This window comes from Prionailurus bengalensis, chromosome A1 (genome assembly GCF_016509475.1).
Source record: "Prionailurus bengalensis isolate Pbe53 chromosome A1, Fcat_Pben_1.1_paternal_pri, whole genome shotgun sequence".
Lineage (NCBI taxonomy): Eukaryota > Metazoa > Chordata > Mammalia > Carnivora > Felidae > Prionailurus > Prionailurus bengalensis.
The window spans coordinates 174,322,927-174,336,559 of NC_057343.1; the positions used below are offsets into that span (position 1 = coordinate 174,322,927).

The 13,633-nt window shown below is 44.0% G+C and overlaps 1 protein-coding gene across 4 annotated transcripts in view; it reads right to left on the reverse strand.

The window, feature by feature from the left end:
- Positions 1-350: 350 nt before the first annotated feature.
- ZNF346 (zinc finger protein 346) overlaps positions 351-13,633 on the reverse strand; it is a 31,253-nt gene continuing 17,970 nt past the window's right edge. Inside the window, exons 5-8 of one of the 4 annotated variants that reach the window (XR_006299380.1) lie at positions 11,392-11,625; positions 5,352-5,442; positions 4,253-4,346; positions 1,710-1,785 (exon numbers count right to left, since the gene is read on the reverse strand). Coding sequence is in view for 3 of the 4 variants with exons in the window: in XM_043594136.1 (XP_043450071.1) it covers positions 1,698-1,785; positions 4,253-4,346; positions 11,392-11,625 (416 nt within the window). In the remaining variant the exon portion in view is untranslated. Of the gene's footprint in view, positions 3,619-4,252; positions 4,347-5,351; positions 5,443-11,391; positions 11,626-13,633 lie in introns of all 4 variants that reach the window. The other 3 variants (XM_043594136.1, XM_043594307.1, XM_043594220.1) reach the window with 3 other exon arrangements.

Here is a 13,633-nt window from a genome sequence, read left to right on the forward strand (position 1 = left end):
CTTCCTTATCTATCTCTTATCCTGCTCCCCTGCATTCCTTCTCCACCTAACAGCCAAATGATCCTCTCAAACAAAGTAGATTTTCATCTTAAACCTTCTAACAACCTCCATGAGACCCTCTGTGACAGGGGGAGATGGATAAGTGGATGACGTTGTATTAAGTTTAGGGCACCTGGGAAGTCTCCCACAGGTTGCCAAATAATTAAAAGTTTATCTTTGTCCCACCTTCTTAGATCAGTATTTAGAGCCCTGGGAGTATGAGAGGGTTGAGGGTGAGGGGTCAAGACACACATACTAGATCCAACGGTAATATGGCCCCAAATCCCAGGTTTGTTAAGTTGCAGTCTGGCTCATGGGAGAAATTCTTTATTTAGATGCTTCAGTGACCAAGAGACAGAGCATAAGCACGCGCACACACACACCCATACACAATACATAAAGGCATTTCACAGGCAAAGGGATAGGCAATGGGGCGGGGTGGGGGGTGGGGGGGAGAGGCCACGAGAGCAGCTAGGGGCTTCTTTGACTCAATGAAAGGGGGCCTATGATGGTGACACTCCTTGGAATTCCCGCTTAAAAGCTACAAGGAAATATCCACTCCCAGTGAAATCCCAGGCCGTAAAAGACAGCAGAGTTGGAGATATCTAGGTTTGGGGCCTGGGGAACACCTGTTTCCTCACTGCAGAAACCTGCACTGGCTCTCCTTTCTTTCCCTGGTACCCAGGAATCTCCTGGTGGATAATGGAAGAGGGCTAGCACCACAGCAACCTGGACAGGTGGTCTCCTACATGAGGAGGAGAGGGCTAGTAGAGCCAAGGAGCAGCAATGGACCTTTGAGCTGGCTGGCATGAGATAGTTCACCTTTTAAGGGCACAGAATCATCAAGAAAACTTGCATGTGGGGGCTTTCCCACATGACCCTGGGTCAGAGCACCTCTCTGATGGGGGAGGGGAAAAGGCCCCCCTCTTAGAGCTTTCATAATCCCACTGGATACCGAGGCCTCCTCCAGCTCTAGCTTTTCCCCAGCTGATGCATATCCTTAGCACCATTCAGGAACTGTGGAGAAGAGGCAGAAGGACAGCACTGCTCTGCCAGGACTGTGTCATTGCTCCAGGAGGAGACTTCACAGTGGGCAGAAAACTGTGTAACTGGCCAGCATCTGGTCTCAGGCTCAGGAAAGCCTGCACTTTTTGGGGAAAGGGAGTGTGTCATGTTAGCTCCAAGCTCCCATAGGGCAGCCACTTCCATCTGCCCTTTCCTACCTAGGCAGAACTCTGGTGTGAAAGCTCCAGGTTTCACTGGAGCTGCCTGGAGCCCAGGGACAGCTCAGTTCTTTAGCGGCAGAGACTGGTTCAAAAATGACCTGCAAAGGAAAGACAGGCCTGGGGCTCATGACATATGGCCCAAAGAGGCTGGGGAAGGGGAAAGGCCATCCTCCAAACTACTATTCTGTGAGGCTCCAAGTCCTTTCAAGATCCACCCCCTTCCCTTGTCCTGACCTAGAGGGCCCATTCCAAAGGGGAAGAGCAGGGGTGGATTAGCCTGGACCAATCAGAGGCTATCTGTGGCCCACTCCTGCCTAAGGCCTATGTGTTCTCCAGGTATAAGAAAGGAGGAAGAGGGAGCCAAGGGCTGACCATGGTCACGGGAAGCTGGCTCACGGCTGGTTCAACCTGGGGTGCTGGACAGAAACACCTCTAGTCTTCCAAGGTGGCTGAGTCTTTCTGAATGGGCTGCCTTTGCATTGGAATCTGGCCCAGGGGTGATGCCATTGTTTTTGGTGACCTGTAGTTTGAGAAGGAATAAACACACAGGGTCAGTTTGTGGTGGTTATGATGGTGCTCCAGGTAATTTTCTAAAGATAGTACAGCTCTTCCAGGGCCTTGGAGTAATAAGGCGACCAGGTCTCCTTTACTGAGGGTCACTGCATGCTAGGCACAATGCTGGGTGCTTTGCTTCTAGCATCCTATTTAATCTTCATGGCAATTCTACAAGGCGGGGATAGTACCCCTGTTTTGTATATAAGGAAACTAAAGTTCAGAAAGTCTAAGTCACCTGACCCCAGTAGGCTTTTTATTGTTGTTTTCTGTTTTGTTTTTTTTTTAATTTTTAAAATTAAATAATTATGTTGTTGTTGTTGTTGTTGTTGTTGACCATCCCTCCACCCTTAAGCTTTTTAAAAGTGTGGCAGGTTCAGGACAGCAGCCCACATCTCTCCACTACCAAACCATTTATTCTGCCTATAGGGCCCTATATGACCTGGATAGTACAGACTGATCATTCTTTCCCTCACACTGAGTCAAAAGTGGCTCTCCAGTCACTCTATCCCACTTTCTGCATACCTAGCAATAACTGATATTGTCTTATTTGTTTATGGATTTGTTTAGGATCTGCTTCTACCACTAGATGGGGATCCAAAAAAATCAGGGAACAGCATTGATCCTGGTTCCTACTGTAGCCCTAGTGCTCCATATAGGACCTGGCACATAGTAGGTACTCAATAAATATTTGTTGAATGAATGAAAGCTTACCTCTAATAGTTCCCTTTTCTGGTACCAGCATTTCACATACTTTATCTCTAACTCTCAGGTCATCCCATAAGGTGAGGATAATGAGCCCCATATGCAATGGCAGAGCAAAATAAATGTACTTTGGAATCAAAAGGTTTGAATTCTGGGTCTAACTCCAAGTAACTAAGTGGCTTGGGCAAGTCACTTAACCTACCTGACATTAGGTTTCCTCAGGTCGTAAAGGGGTGTGTGTGTGTGTGTGTGTCTTAATTCAGAGCTGCTACTGTGAATTAAATGAAATTAACTTAGGTGTTCAACAAATAGTAGCTATAATCTTACAGAAGAGGAAGTGGAGCCTCAGAGAAGTTTACTGACTCACCCAAAGTCACATAGCTGAAAATATAGAAAGAAAAGAGTAAATACTAGCATTTTCAAGACTGGGCACCCCCAGGGTAGGGCTCTGGTTGTCTCCAGGTTGTATGCTGAAACTGCCACCAGTCAAGCTGCAAGGGAGATGTGCTGAAATGGGAGTGAGCCCCAGGCTGGACTGTGCAGGCTTGTCTCAAGTCCATATCTAAAAGAAGCCTCAAAAGTCCTCAGATCTGCTGCAATGTGGGAGGGGAAACTTCAGTCAGAGTGGAGAGGACCAAGGACATTTTGACTAATGTTTTGTGTTTTCACCACCTTTAGTTAATTCAGCTCTGTGAACAATGCAGAACCTACCATTTAAGTCAAAGAAATCAGTTTATTAGACTTGGTTGCCTGAAACTCAATTTCCTTATCTATAAAATGAGTATATTCTCATCTCAGAAAGTTATGTTGTAGCACACTGTCCACACTACCCAGTTCCCTTCTGAGAGGAAGAGACAGAACTGCATAAGCCCTCCCCTTACCAGGCCCTAGCCTCCTCATATCACACGGTGCCATAACCTCCTTGTTAGCATGATGCCCTAGAAAAGCATGCTGTGAGCCAGACAAGACTCAGTTTGAATTATAGGCTCTGTCTCATAGTATCACTTGAATGGTGGTTGCCTCTGTCTATAATAATAATACCTTCTTCCTAGGGTTGTTGTGTGGATTACCTGAGAGGATTTGCTTGGCATATGCCCTGCAACAGAACAGGGGTTCAAAGAGTGTTAGTCATTTTCAAGGTTATCATGAACAGATGACTGTGTTTACCTCTTCCCTTCAAAGCACTTATCAGAATTTGTAATTATTGGTTGTTTACTCGTTTATTGTTTGTCTCCTCCCATCAGAACGTAAGGTCACAAGAGCATGGACTGGATCTGTTTTGGCCACCACCCAGAGGGTGTTCAATAAATACTTGATCAATGAATGAACAAATCTGGTCATATTTGGTAATAACCTGGAGAGGGAGCTTTTGCCATAGAACTGATGGCAGTAGAGACTAGGTTCTTAGGCCAGTGACAGGCTTGAGGGAAGGGAAACTTCCCTAGTCAGACTGCTATAGGGCAGGAAATCTAAGTACTTTTAGGAGACCGCCAAGGAAAGTGTCTTAAGTTTCTCTACTCAAACCTTCAGTGGCAGGTCCAAAGGCTGCGGAGAAGCTGATGGGAGGAAAAACTTACAGAGGAGACACTTTTGTTAACTGACTGATTTTCTGTTGACTGAGAAAAGGCTGCCAGGATTCCATTTTAGCAAAGTAGTACCTGGCTTTGTTTTGATTTAGAAGCCTTGAGTTCTTGTAGCAGACCCTTGAATTTCAAAGGAAGATTACTCACTGGTTCTTGTGTTTGAAGCCGCTGACATGAGCTTGATACTGTTCTATGGAGTTCAGCACTATCTTACACGTCTTGCAGGGGTAACCCTTCCCAGCTGAAACACACATAAAAGTCAAGATACTTAGTTATCCAGGAACAAGGGACCTGGGGACTGCTGCTTTTGACAGTAAATGCCCTTCTGAGGATGGATGGTGGAGTGAGATTAGGTGGTTGGCCCTGATGAGAATCCCAGAGGCCTCAATGCTCAGGGGACACTGGCTGTGTGCCTATGTGCTTTCTGGGGTTGGGAACCTCCTCACTCCCCTCTGTACCCCCAAGTCCCAGAATCGAACCTGGTCTACAGTAGCTGTCTGTTGAGTAAATAAAAGATTGACAGAACAAAGAGGTGACATTTGGTGTATCTTTTTACCTGGACTGTGTGCTAAGTGGCCTCATTAAGGATGCCCTTCACTGAGAGATCTCTGGGAAACTGCCACTCTCCCTAGGCTTGCAATAACAGTAATTAATGAGAATGCCTGCTATGAAAATTAATCTAGTCTTTCTATCTTGGGGCTCACAGACACTCTTACTACCAGGGCTGATCCAATGACAAAGTGGCCTTTGTCCACATGGCCAAGATATGGAGCTGGACTCCTGGCTCTGCCTTCATGTGATCTTGACTAAACCCCTTCCCCTTTCTGATCCTCAGCTTTTCTCAACTGTAAGTCAATTATACCATAACTTATAACCATAATACTTATAATAAAAGCCAGTATCATTAACCAAGTACCTGATATAGGCCATGCACGCTATATAATTTTGCTTGGCCCTCATAATGATTTTCCTGGGAAAATCATTATCAGTATTTTATAAAGGAAAATAAGGCAAAGTCACATGTCTAAGAACACAGTGTTAGTAAGTGGCAAACTCAGGCTTGGCTGACCACAAAGGCTGTACTTATTCTAGCGTGACAGATGTTAGCTGTACAAGAAAGGCAGCTGTACACATGACTTCAAGAGCCCTCTGGTTCTGACACTCTTCTAACCATCTGCCACCCTAAAGTTTCACAGCTCTGGAGTGAGATCACCTAGGCTCAAATCCCAGCTCTATCATTTCTTACCTGTAGGACCACAGGCCAGTTACTTAACCTCTCTGAGATTTGGTTTCCTCATTTGTAAAAGTGGGGCTTCTCTGAGACTCAGGTTCCTTACCTATAAAATGAGGTTAATATTAGTATCAACCTCATAAAGTTACTGTAATGATTTAAATAAAAGCATTTGACACATAGTAAGTGCTCAACAAATGTGAGCTCTTATTACTAGTATTTTTTCACTCTTATGGGCTCCATGCATCAGCCTGGCAAAGAGGTGGAGAGTATCTTTTAACCAGCCTTCTATGGCAGCTGTAGCTGAGAACACCAATGATCTCCTCTACTCCAATTAGCTAGCCGATGTTCCTTTGTATCTTCAGGTATTTCCTGGAAGACACACCCCTTTAGAGCATTTAAGGGGAATATTACTGCAATCAGAATTCAGGTCCATTTTAGACATTTATGGCCAGCATTTGCAGAAGGCTTAATCTTAGACCCTCAGCTCTTCTCTTTCTAAACTCTCTAGGGGTTTCATTCATTCTGCTGACTTTCATTACCACCTAAAATATATGAAACCACTAATATTTAACAATTACTGACCTACCAAAATGGCAATATCTCTAACCCAGACCTCTCGTTTGAGTTCTAGACCTATATATCCAACTGCCTACTTGGATATCTCATGGGCATCTTAACTCCAAGCTGACAAAACCTGGCTATCCACCTAACTGCTTAAGACTAAATCTGGTTATCATCTTTGACTATTCCCTCTCCTTCACCTCCCACATTTTTTTTTTTTTTGTTTTGTTTGTTTGTTTTTTTTTTTTGGTAAAGATCTTATTTTTATGTCATCTCTACACCCAATGTAGGGCTTGAACTCACAATCCCGAGATCAAGAATTGCACGCTCTGAAGGCTGACCCAGCCAGGCCCCCCTCACCTCCCACATTTGATGGCCAAATCCAGATAATTCTTTTTTCTTTTTTAAGTTCATTGATTTATTTTGAGTGAGAGAGGGAGAGTGTGAGCAAGGGTGCAGAGAGAGAGGGGGGGAGAGAGAATCCCCAGCAGGCTCCACACTGACAGCACGGAGCTGGATGTAGAGCTCAATCTTACAAACTGTGACATCATGATCCGAGCTGAAATCAAGAGTTGGATGTTTAACTGAGCCACCCAGACGCCCCTAAATCCTGACAATTCCACTTCCTACATAGCTCTTGAATCCATCTACTTCTGTCTATCTCCTCCACTGCTACCTTACTTAGTCCAAGCTCCAATCCTCTCTAGTATGAATTACTACAATACCATCATTGCTGGGGTCTCCCTACTCCTCTTCCTCCCTTTTCCAAACCATTCTCCACTTTGTAAGCAGAATGATCTAATAATGCTTAAATTGTCATTGGCTTCCCAATGCTTTTAGGTTAAAGGCCCAAATCCCTAACATGACCAACAGTACCAGGACTGGATGCTCCGTCATCTCCCCAGGATCGTTTTGCCCCACATTATCCTCCTTTCACTCTGGGAAACCTTCACTGATCCCTGTTCCAATTTAAGTTGTCCCATTTGTTTCCTTTCCTTTTTTTTTTTTTTTAAAGATTTTATTTTATTATTTTTTTTTTTTAATTTTTTTTTTTTCAACGTTTATTTATTTTTGGGACAGAGAGAGACAGAGCATGAACGGGGGAGGGGCAGAGAGAGAGGGAGACACAGAATCGGAAACAGGCTCCAGGCTCTGAGCCATCAGCCCAGAGCCCGACGCGGGGCTCGAACTCACGGACCGCGAGATCGTGACCTGGCTGAAGTTGGACGCTTAATCGACTGCGCCACCCAGGCGCCCCTAAAGATTTTATTTTTAAGTAATTTCTACACCTAACATGGGGCTTGAACTTACAACCCTGAGATCAAGAACTGTGTGCTCTGCCAACTGAGTCAGCCATGTGCCCCATTTGTTTCCTTTTCTAAACCTTGTCACACTTGCAGTTATTTGCTCAATGCCTGTCTTTTCTACTAAACTCTAAGCTTCATGAGAACATGGACAACACCTGTCTTGTTTACTATCATATATACAATGCCTGACAAATATTAGGAAAGCACTTAGCAAATATTTCTTGACTATATATGATTTTTTGTTTTGAGAGAGAGAGTGCGCGCGAGTGAGTGCGTGCCTAGGCGGGGGAGGGGGGCAGAGGGAGAGGTGAAGAGGTGAAGAGGGAGAGAGGGAGAGAGGGAGAGAGGGAGAGAGGGAGAGAGGGAGAGAGGGAGAAAGGGAGAAAGGGAGAAAGGGAGAGGGAGAGAGAGACAGAAAGGGAGAGAGAGAGAAAGAGAGAAAGAAAGAGAGAGAGAGAGAGAGAGAGAGAGAGAGAGAGAGAGAGAGAGAGAATCTTAAGCAGGTTCCATGCTCCAACACAGGGCTTGATCCCATGACCCTGGGATCATGACCTGAACTGAAATCAAGAGTTGGATACTGACTGAGCCACTCGGGCACTCTTTGACTATATATGAATTTAACAAGACCTGAAAACCTGTCCTAAGCATAGTTGAAGAGACTCGGGGGATCAGCATGGGGCAGAGAAAGCAGCCCTGTTCTATGTAGGAGGCAAGGCCCTAAGCAGGGAAAGAAAGTGATGGGGTAAAGCAGAGGAGGATTCCAGTAACCTGGGGTGAGTGTTGAATGCTCTGACAGTTGGAAGGATTTGGCTGCCTGAATGATATGCAGGCTTTAGTTTTAGCATTCTTGGATAAATGAGAGAAATGTGAGCCAGGAATATAAAGCAAATTTCAAGTCTTTGATCTGCTTGGTAGACGCTGCATCTTCCCCTTGGGGAAGAGATCTGGACACTCTGGATCATCTCACATTTGACCCATACTTGTCATGAGACACTCTGACAGGAGCCCCATGGAAACTATTCTCTGGACCCACTATAGAATTTAACCCAAATTTCAATGTGGCTCAGGTGCTGCCTAGTGTGGGACCCAGGAAAAATCACCTCATCTTTCTGATCCTAATGACCTCATTTGTAAAATGGGGACAATCAAACTTGCACAGCAGAGCTGCTGTGAGGATTAAATCCGGCAATTACATGTGAGAGTACCTAGCCTAAGGTCTGGACTGTAACAGCCACAGGTAAGTAAAGGATGACTGACTGACTGAATGAATGAACAAGCTTCAACAGAGGCCAGCAGGGAAAAGTCAAGCTGCTAACAAACCTAAAACCTTTGCTAAGGTGGAATCCCTGTTAGCTGAAGTCACTGCCTGCATATCCTAGGTCAACATTCCACCTCTGTGGGTAAGAAGGGGGTCAAAATGAGTTCAATGCCTCTGATGTCCTACAGTTGGAAAGCCTCCTGCCAAGTACACTCAGAGCTGGAGGCAGGAGGAAGGAGTGTAAGTTTTGGAACCAGACAGAGCTAGAGACACATATTGATGTTCTCACTTATCAACATCAGGTCCTATCAGCTCTATGACCTTGAGCAAGTCACTCTGAGTCTCAACTTCTTTATCTGTAAAATGCGAAAATCATACCTATTTTTAGGAATGCTGTGGGAATTAAATTATAATGTATATATTAATATCAAAAGGCGTGTGATGCCCCTGCCCCCTGCCTAGGTTTTCATGAAAAATTGTGGCTGATCTGTAAAGCAGTCAGATGCCTTAAGCAAGAAAAAAGCATCCAGCATACAGCTCTAGGATTAAGTTTGGTAATCAGCCTTAGGCAAAGGGAGGAGTAGATATAGGAAGGAGACTTTGGCTTGAGATAAAAGTATAGAATGGGGGAGTGCCTGGGTGGCTCGGTCGGTTAAGCATCTGACTTGCATCAGACTTCTGCTCAGGTCATGATCCGGTTCATGGGTTCAAGCCTCGCATTGGGCTCCATGCTGACAGTGCAGGGCCTGCTTGGGATTGTCTCTCTCCCTTTCTCTCTGCCCCTTTCCCACTCATACTTTCTTTCTCTCAAAATAAATAAACTTAAAAAATAAAAAGAATAGAACGGGTACAAGTTAAGACAAGCAGCCTAAAATATGGCAGTGCCAAACATTAAAAAAAAGGGGAGGGGCCTGGGTGGCTCAGTCGGTTAAGCTTTGGACTTCAGCTCAGGTCATGATCTCGCGGTTGGTGGGTTTGAGCCCCTCATTGGACTCTGTGCTGACAGCATGGAGCCTGGAGCCTGCTTCAGATTCTTTGTCCTCCTCTCTCTCTGCCCCTCACGCACTCATGCTCTCTCTCTCTCAAAAATAAATAAACATTAAAAAAAAAAAATTAAACATGGCAGTGCCTGAGTCCTGCTAGTGGACAAGACAGAATGAGTATATGACCAGAGCAGGGCCAAATAAAGATGGCCAAGAGCTGGAGCAAAGAAGAGTCAGCTGCAAGAGAACCCTGGGTCATGCCAGCTGGGTACTGTGTTGTCCCTATCAGTCTCAGGCCAAAATAGGAGGGTGTCACAGAGGGTGTTGAGGAGCTTGGTTCTGAAGTTTCCGTATTTCTCAGCATATGGGGCTGATCCTATTAAAGAGGAAGGCACTGCCTGCATATGGGAACACCAAGCACTTAATTTTGAAGAGGTTTATAAAGCAGGGTCCTTCAGTGGCATTGGAAGAGCACTCCTTGGCACCCTGCTAAAGGGACCTTCCCTTATTTCATAGCCACTATTTTGCACCCATCTCATCTGTGTCAGTATTGCTCAAGGACAACCTGTGTTGTAAGGCTGCTTTGGGTTTGGGGATTGATAGAGAGGCATGATCTCCCTTGCCCATATGTGGTCTGGAACATCTACAGTATCTGGGTGTTCACCTTTCTAAGACTGTGGCAAGAGCACAGATGACTCCAAGTAGCAGGTTCCCTGAGGCCAAGTTGTTTGTACTTGGATGCCATGGGGACCTCAAGTGTTGACTGGTGCTGCATCTCCATGGCCTGAGTGGAAACCCTGAGGACTCATACGAATGTAGGCTCCATGAGACAGGCACTGTGTCAGTCTTGGTCACCACTGTACCCCAAAGAGGGTACACAGTAGGTACTCAATAAATATTTACTGACTGAATGAAAGAGAAAATAATAATCTCCCCTCCTCCACTCTTATTATAAGCCCTGAGAAGTTAATGTGATGGGAAGGGCTCTTAACTCTTCATGAATACTTAATCCTGTGATGTTGACTGGCATCTAGAAGTCAGGGTAAAAGCTAATATTCTCTGAGTCAGAGTGGGGTATGGGCAGGCCTCAACTGCTGAGAAGTGAGGGGCCCTGAGGACACTCTAATATCTGGCAGAGGCTGCTGAGGGCCTTCACACAAGGAATGTGGATGACAGGGAGCTTAAATCAGAGGTTGCAAACTGGTGGCCCTTGGCCCAAATCTGGCTTGCAGACAGATTTGGCTCATACACGGTTTAACATTTTTTAAATTTAGTAGCACATTTAAAATGGAGAGGAATTCTATTTTTTTTTTTTTTAAGATTATTTTTAAGTAATCTCTACATCCGACATGGGATTTCAACTCAAAGCCCTGAGACCAAGAGTTGCATACTCTACCGACTGAGCCAGCCAGGCCCCCTAAAAATTAGGGAAATTCTTTTTTTTCAAAAAATTTTTTTAAATGTTTATTTATTTTTGAGAGAGAGACAGACAGACAGAATGTAAGTAGAGGAGGGGCAAAGAGAGAGACAGAGAGACACAGATTCCGAAGCAGGCTCTAGGCTCTGTTAGCACAGAGCCCAACGTGGGGCTTGAACTCACGAACTATGAGATCATAGCCTGAGCCAAAGTCAGACACTTAACTGACTGAGCCATTCAGGTGCCTCAAAAATGAGGGGAATTCTTAAACAAATCTGATTTTCTAGATTCCTTGAAAAACTGAAAGATATGGTAATAACTAACTGGAGCTGTCTAGGAGAGGCATGCCCTCTTCAGCTGGTCATGCTCATTTACTTATTTTTATTTCCTATCTGGTTTCTGCAGGCATTTGAGGGTGCAATGCCTGCGAGGGGAGATGTAAGGAGGAAAAGACAGCATTGGTAGTCTGGAGAACTCGAGTCCTCAAGCCCTGATCCAGCTCTCGGTGTGAGCTGGGCCCCCTTACCTGATGAGTCAGTGACAGCAGGGTCGGCCAGCCGCCCATAGTGTGCCATGAGTTTGAGCTTGGTTTCCTGTTTCCTGTGTTTCTTGCCCACATAATGTTGTTGAGCCATGACAGGGTCGTTGAAAGTCGCATGGCAGAGGCTGCAGAACTTGTCTGGGTCTATCATTTCTCTATTCTGGTGCAAGGCTAAGGTGGAGGCCACAAGGAAAGGGTTTGTAAGGCGTTTCGACAGAGCTGCGGTGAGAGAGTTCAAACAGAAACAATGAAAAAAGACCCAGAAGGTGCCAAGCTTTTGAGTATGCTGAATGGAAAGAAAGGCTGGGTCACTAGTCACACTTGCAGATGTAGCACTGCCTGTGTGAATCACACAGTGAAAGTCTTATCTAATTGGGAAAACTGGCAAGATTTGGGAGAGCTCAAAGACCAGCTACTTTGGTCAGCAGTCTTCACTACTTTGGGCATATGAATCCTGATTTCCTCATATTCTGAGGAGGTTCTGCACTTCTGCTATCCAGTTGTCAAATTATAACAGTCTAGAAATGTACATGTTTCTAGTTCTTTTATCCCTCAGAATTCCCCAGAGCTTCATAGCAAGTGGGACAAAAAACTGGGAGCCAATGCACAGATGTAGTAATTGAGAGCCTGAGGATTGGGAGGGTCATTTAGAAAAGGTAACCGTACTAGGAGGCCTTTTGGGTTACACTGTCTTCTAGGCTGAGTAGGAGAAAGAGAGGATGATACTGACGTTAAGTTACATGCTTTGTACATATATTTCCTCCTTTGGTCCTCAGAACTACCCCATGAGATAAATATCATCTTACCACATTATAGAGAAAAATCAAGGCTCAGATGAGTAAAGTGACTTGCCCAAGATTACCCTGGTAGTGAGTGAATCCATCTGCGTGACCCTAAAGACTATGCCCTCTTCGCTATGCCAGGCTGCCAGAGTGTGATAGGGAAACCTGAGGGAGGGCTATAGTCCGTGGTTTTACCTTCAGAAAACATCCTTGGTTCTGGTCAATGAATTCAGGTAATCAGAGTGTGTTATGAGTCCCCTGTGGGTCAACAAATGTCCTGATACTCCTGGCAGGCCACACAGCTGCTTTATAAAGTGGATGCCAAGACTCACGAATGAGTCCATGTGGCTAGAATGGTGTCAACCCAGTAACCACTGTTTTAAAAATGTGGCCTAGACCCCCCACCAATGGTGGAAGAGGAGTGGGGCTCAGCAGCACTCAGACAGATGGCTCAGATGCTTGCACAGCAAGTTGCTTGAAAAGTAATGCACATGTTGTAGAATATTTGATAATATGAGAAAACATTCAATATGTGGTGTTACATTAAAAAGAAAGCAGGTTATACAGAAATCTGTTTCTTATGTCCTCAATTTTGTAAAACAAACGAAAAAACATACTGGTGATGCATGGAAAAAAGGCCAAAAGCATAGACTAAAAGGGTGCTTTTCAGTAATATCCAACTTTTCTATAATGAATATAGACTTCTGACATCAGAAAAGAGATAATAATGGTCGTTAAAACATAAAAGGCAAAAAAAAAAAAAAAAAAAGACATAAAAGGCCATTCTTTAAAAGATACTGAAGCATCAGAGGTGAACGGTTAAGTTGGAGGAACCGCTTCACGGACATCCAAAAAATAACTATGGGAGTCTTCTCTCAGGAAATAGCTTGAAATATGGAAAGAGTTTTCTACAGGGATGTTTGCTATACTGTTATTTATAAATATCAAAAAAGGGGAGAGGGAAAATGTTCAGCATTAGAGGAATGGTGTTATGATAGGATATTATAAAGTCATTAAAATGTTTATGAAAAAGTTTTTAATAACATGGGGAAATACAAATGTTATATTAAACAGAGTATAAAAGAAAATTACACACAATATGATCTTATCATTGTTAAAAGATATATGCACAATCATATGTGGGTAGTAGCATTTTGAAATCTCACTAATATATTAACAGTGTTTTTCTGTGGTAGGATTTGGGGGATATTTTACTTTCTTCTTTGTACTTTTTTGCATCATTTCAGCTAGAATTATTCATAATGAGTATGCATCATTCTTATAAATATAAGGTTATTTAAAGTATTCTATGTTTATATGCACGTATATATGGATTTAATCTGTACATACATAAAACTATACACACAGATATACACACATACACATAACAAAAGATTATAGGAAAAACAATACTCCAAAATATTAACAGTGGTTACCTCTGAATG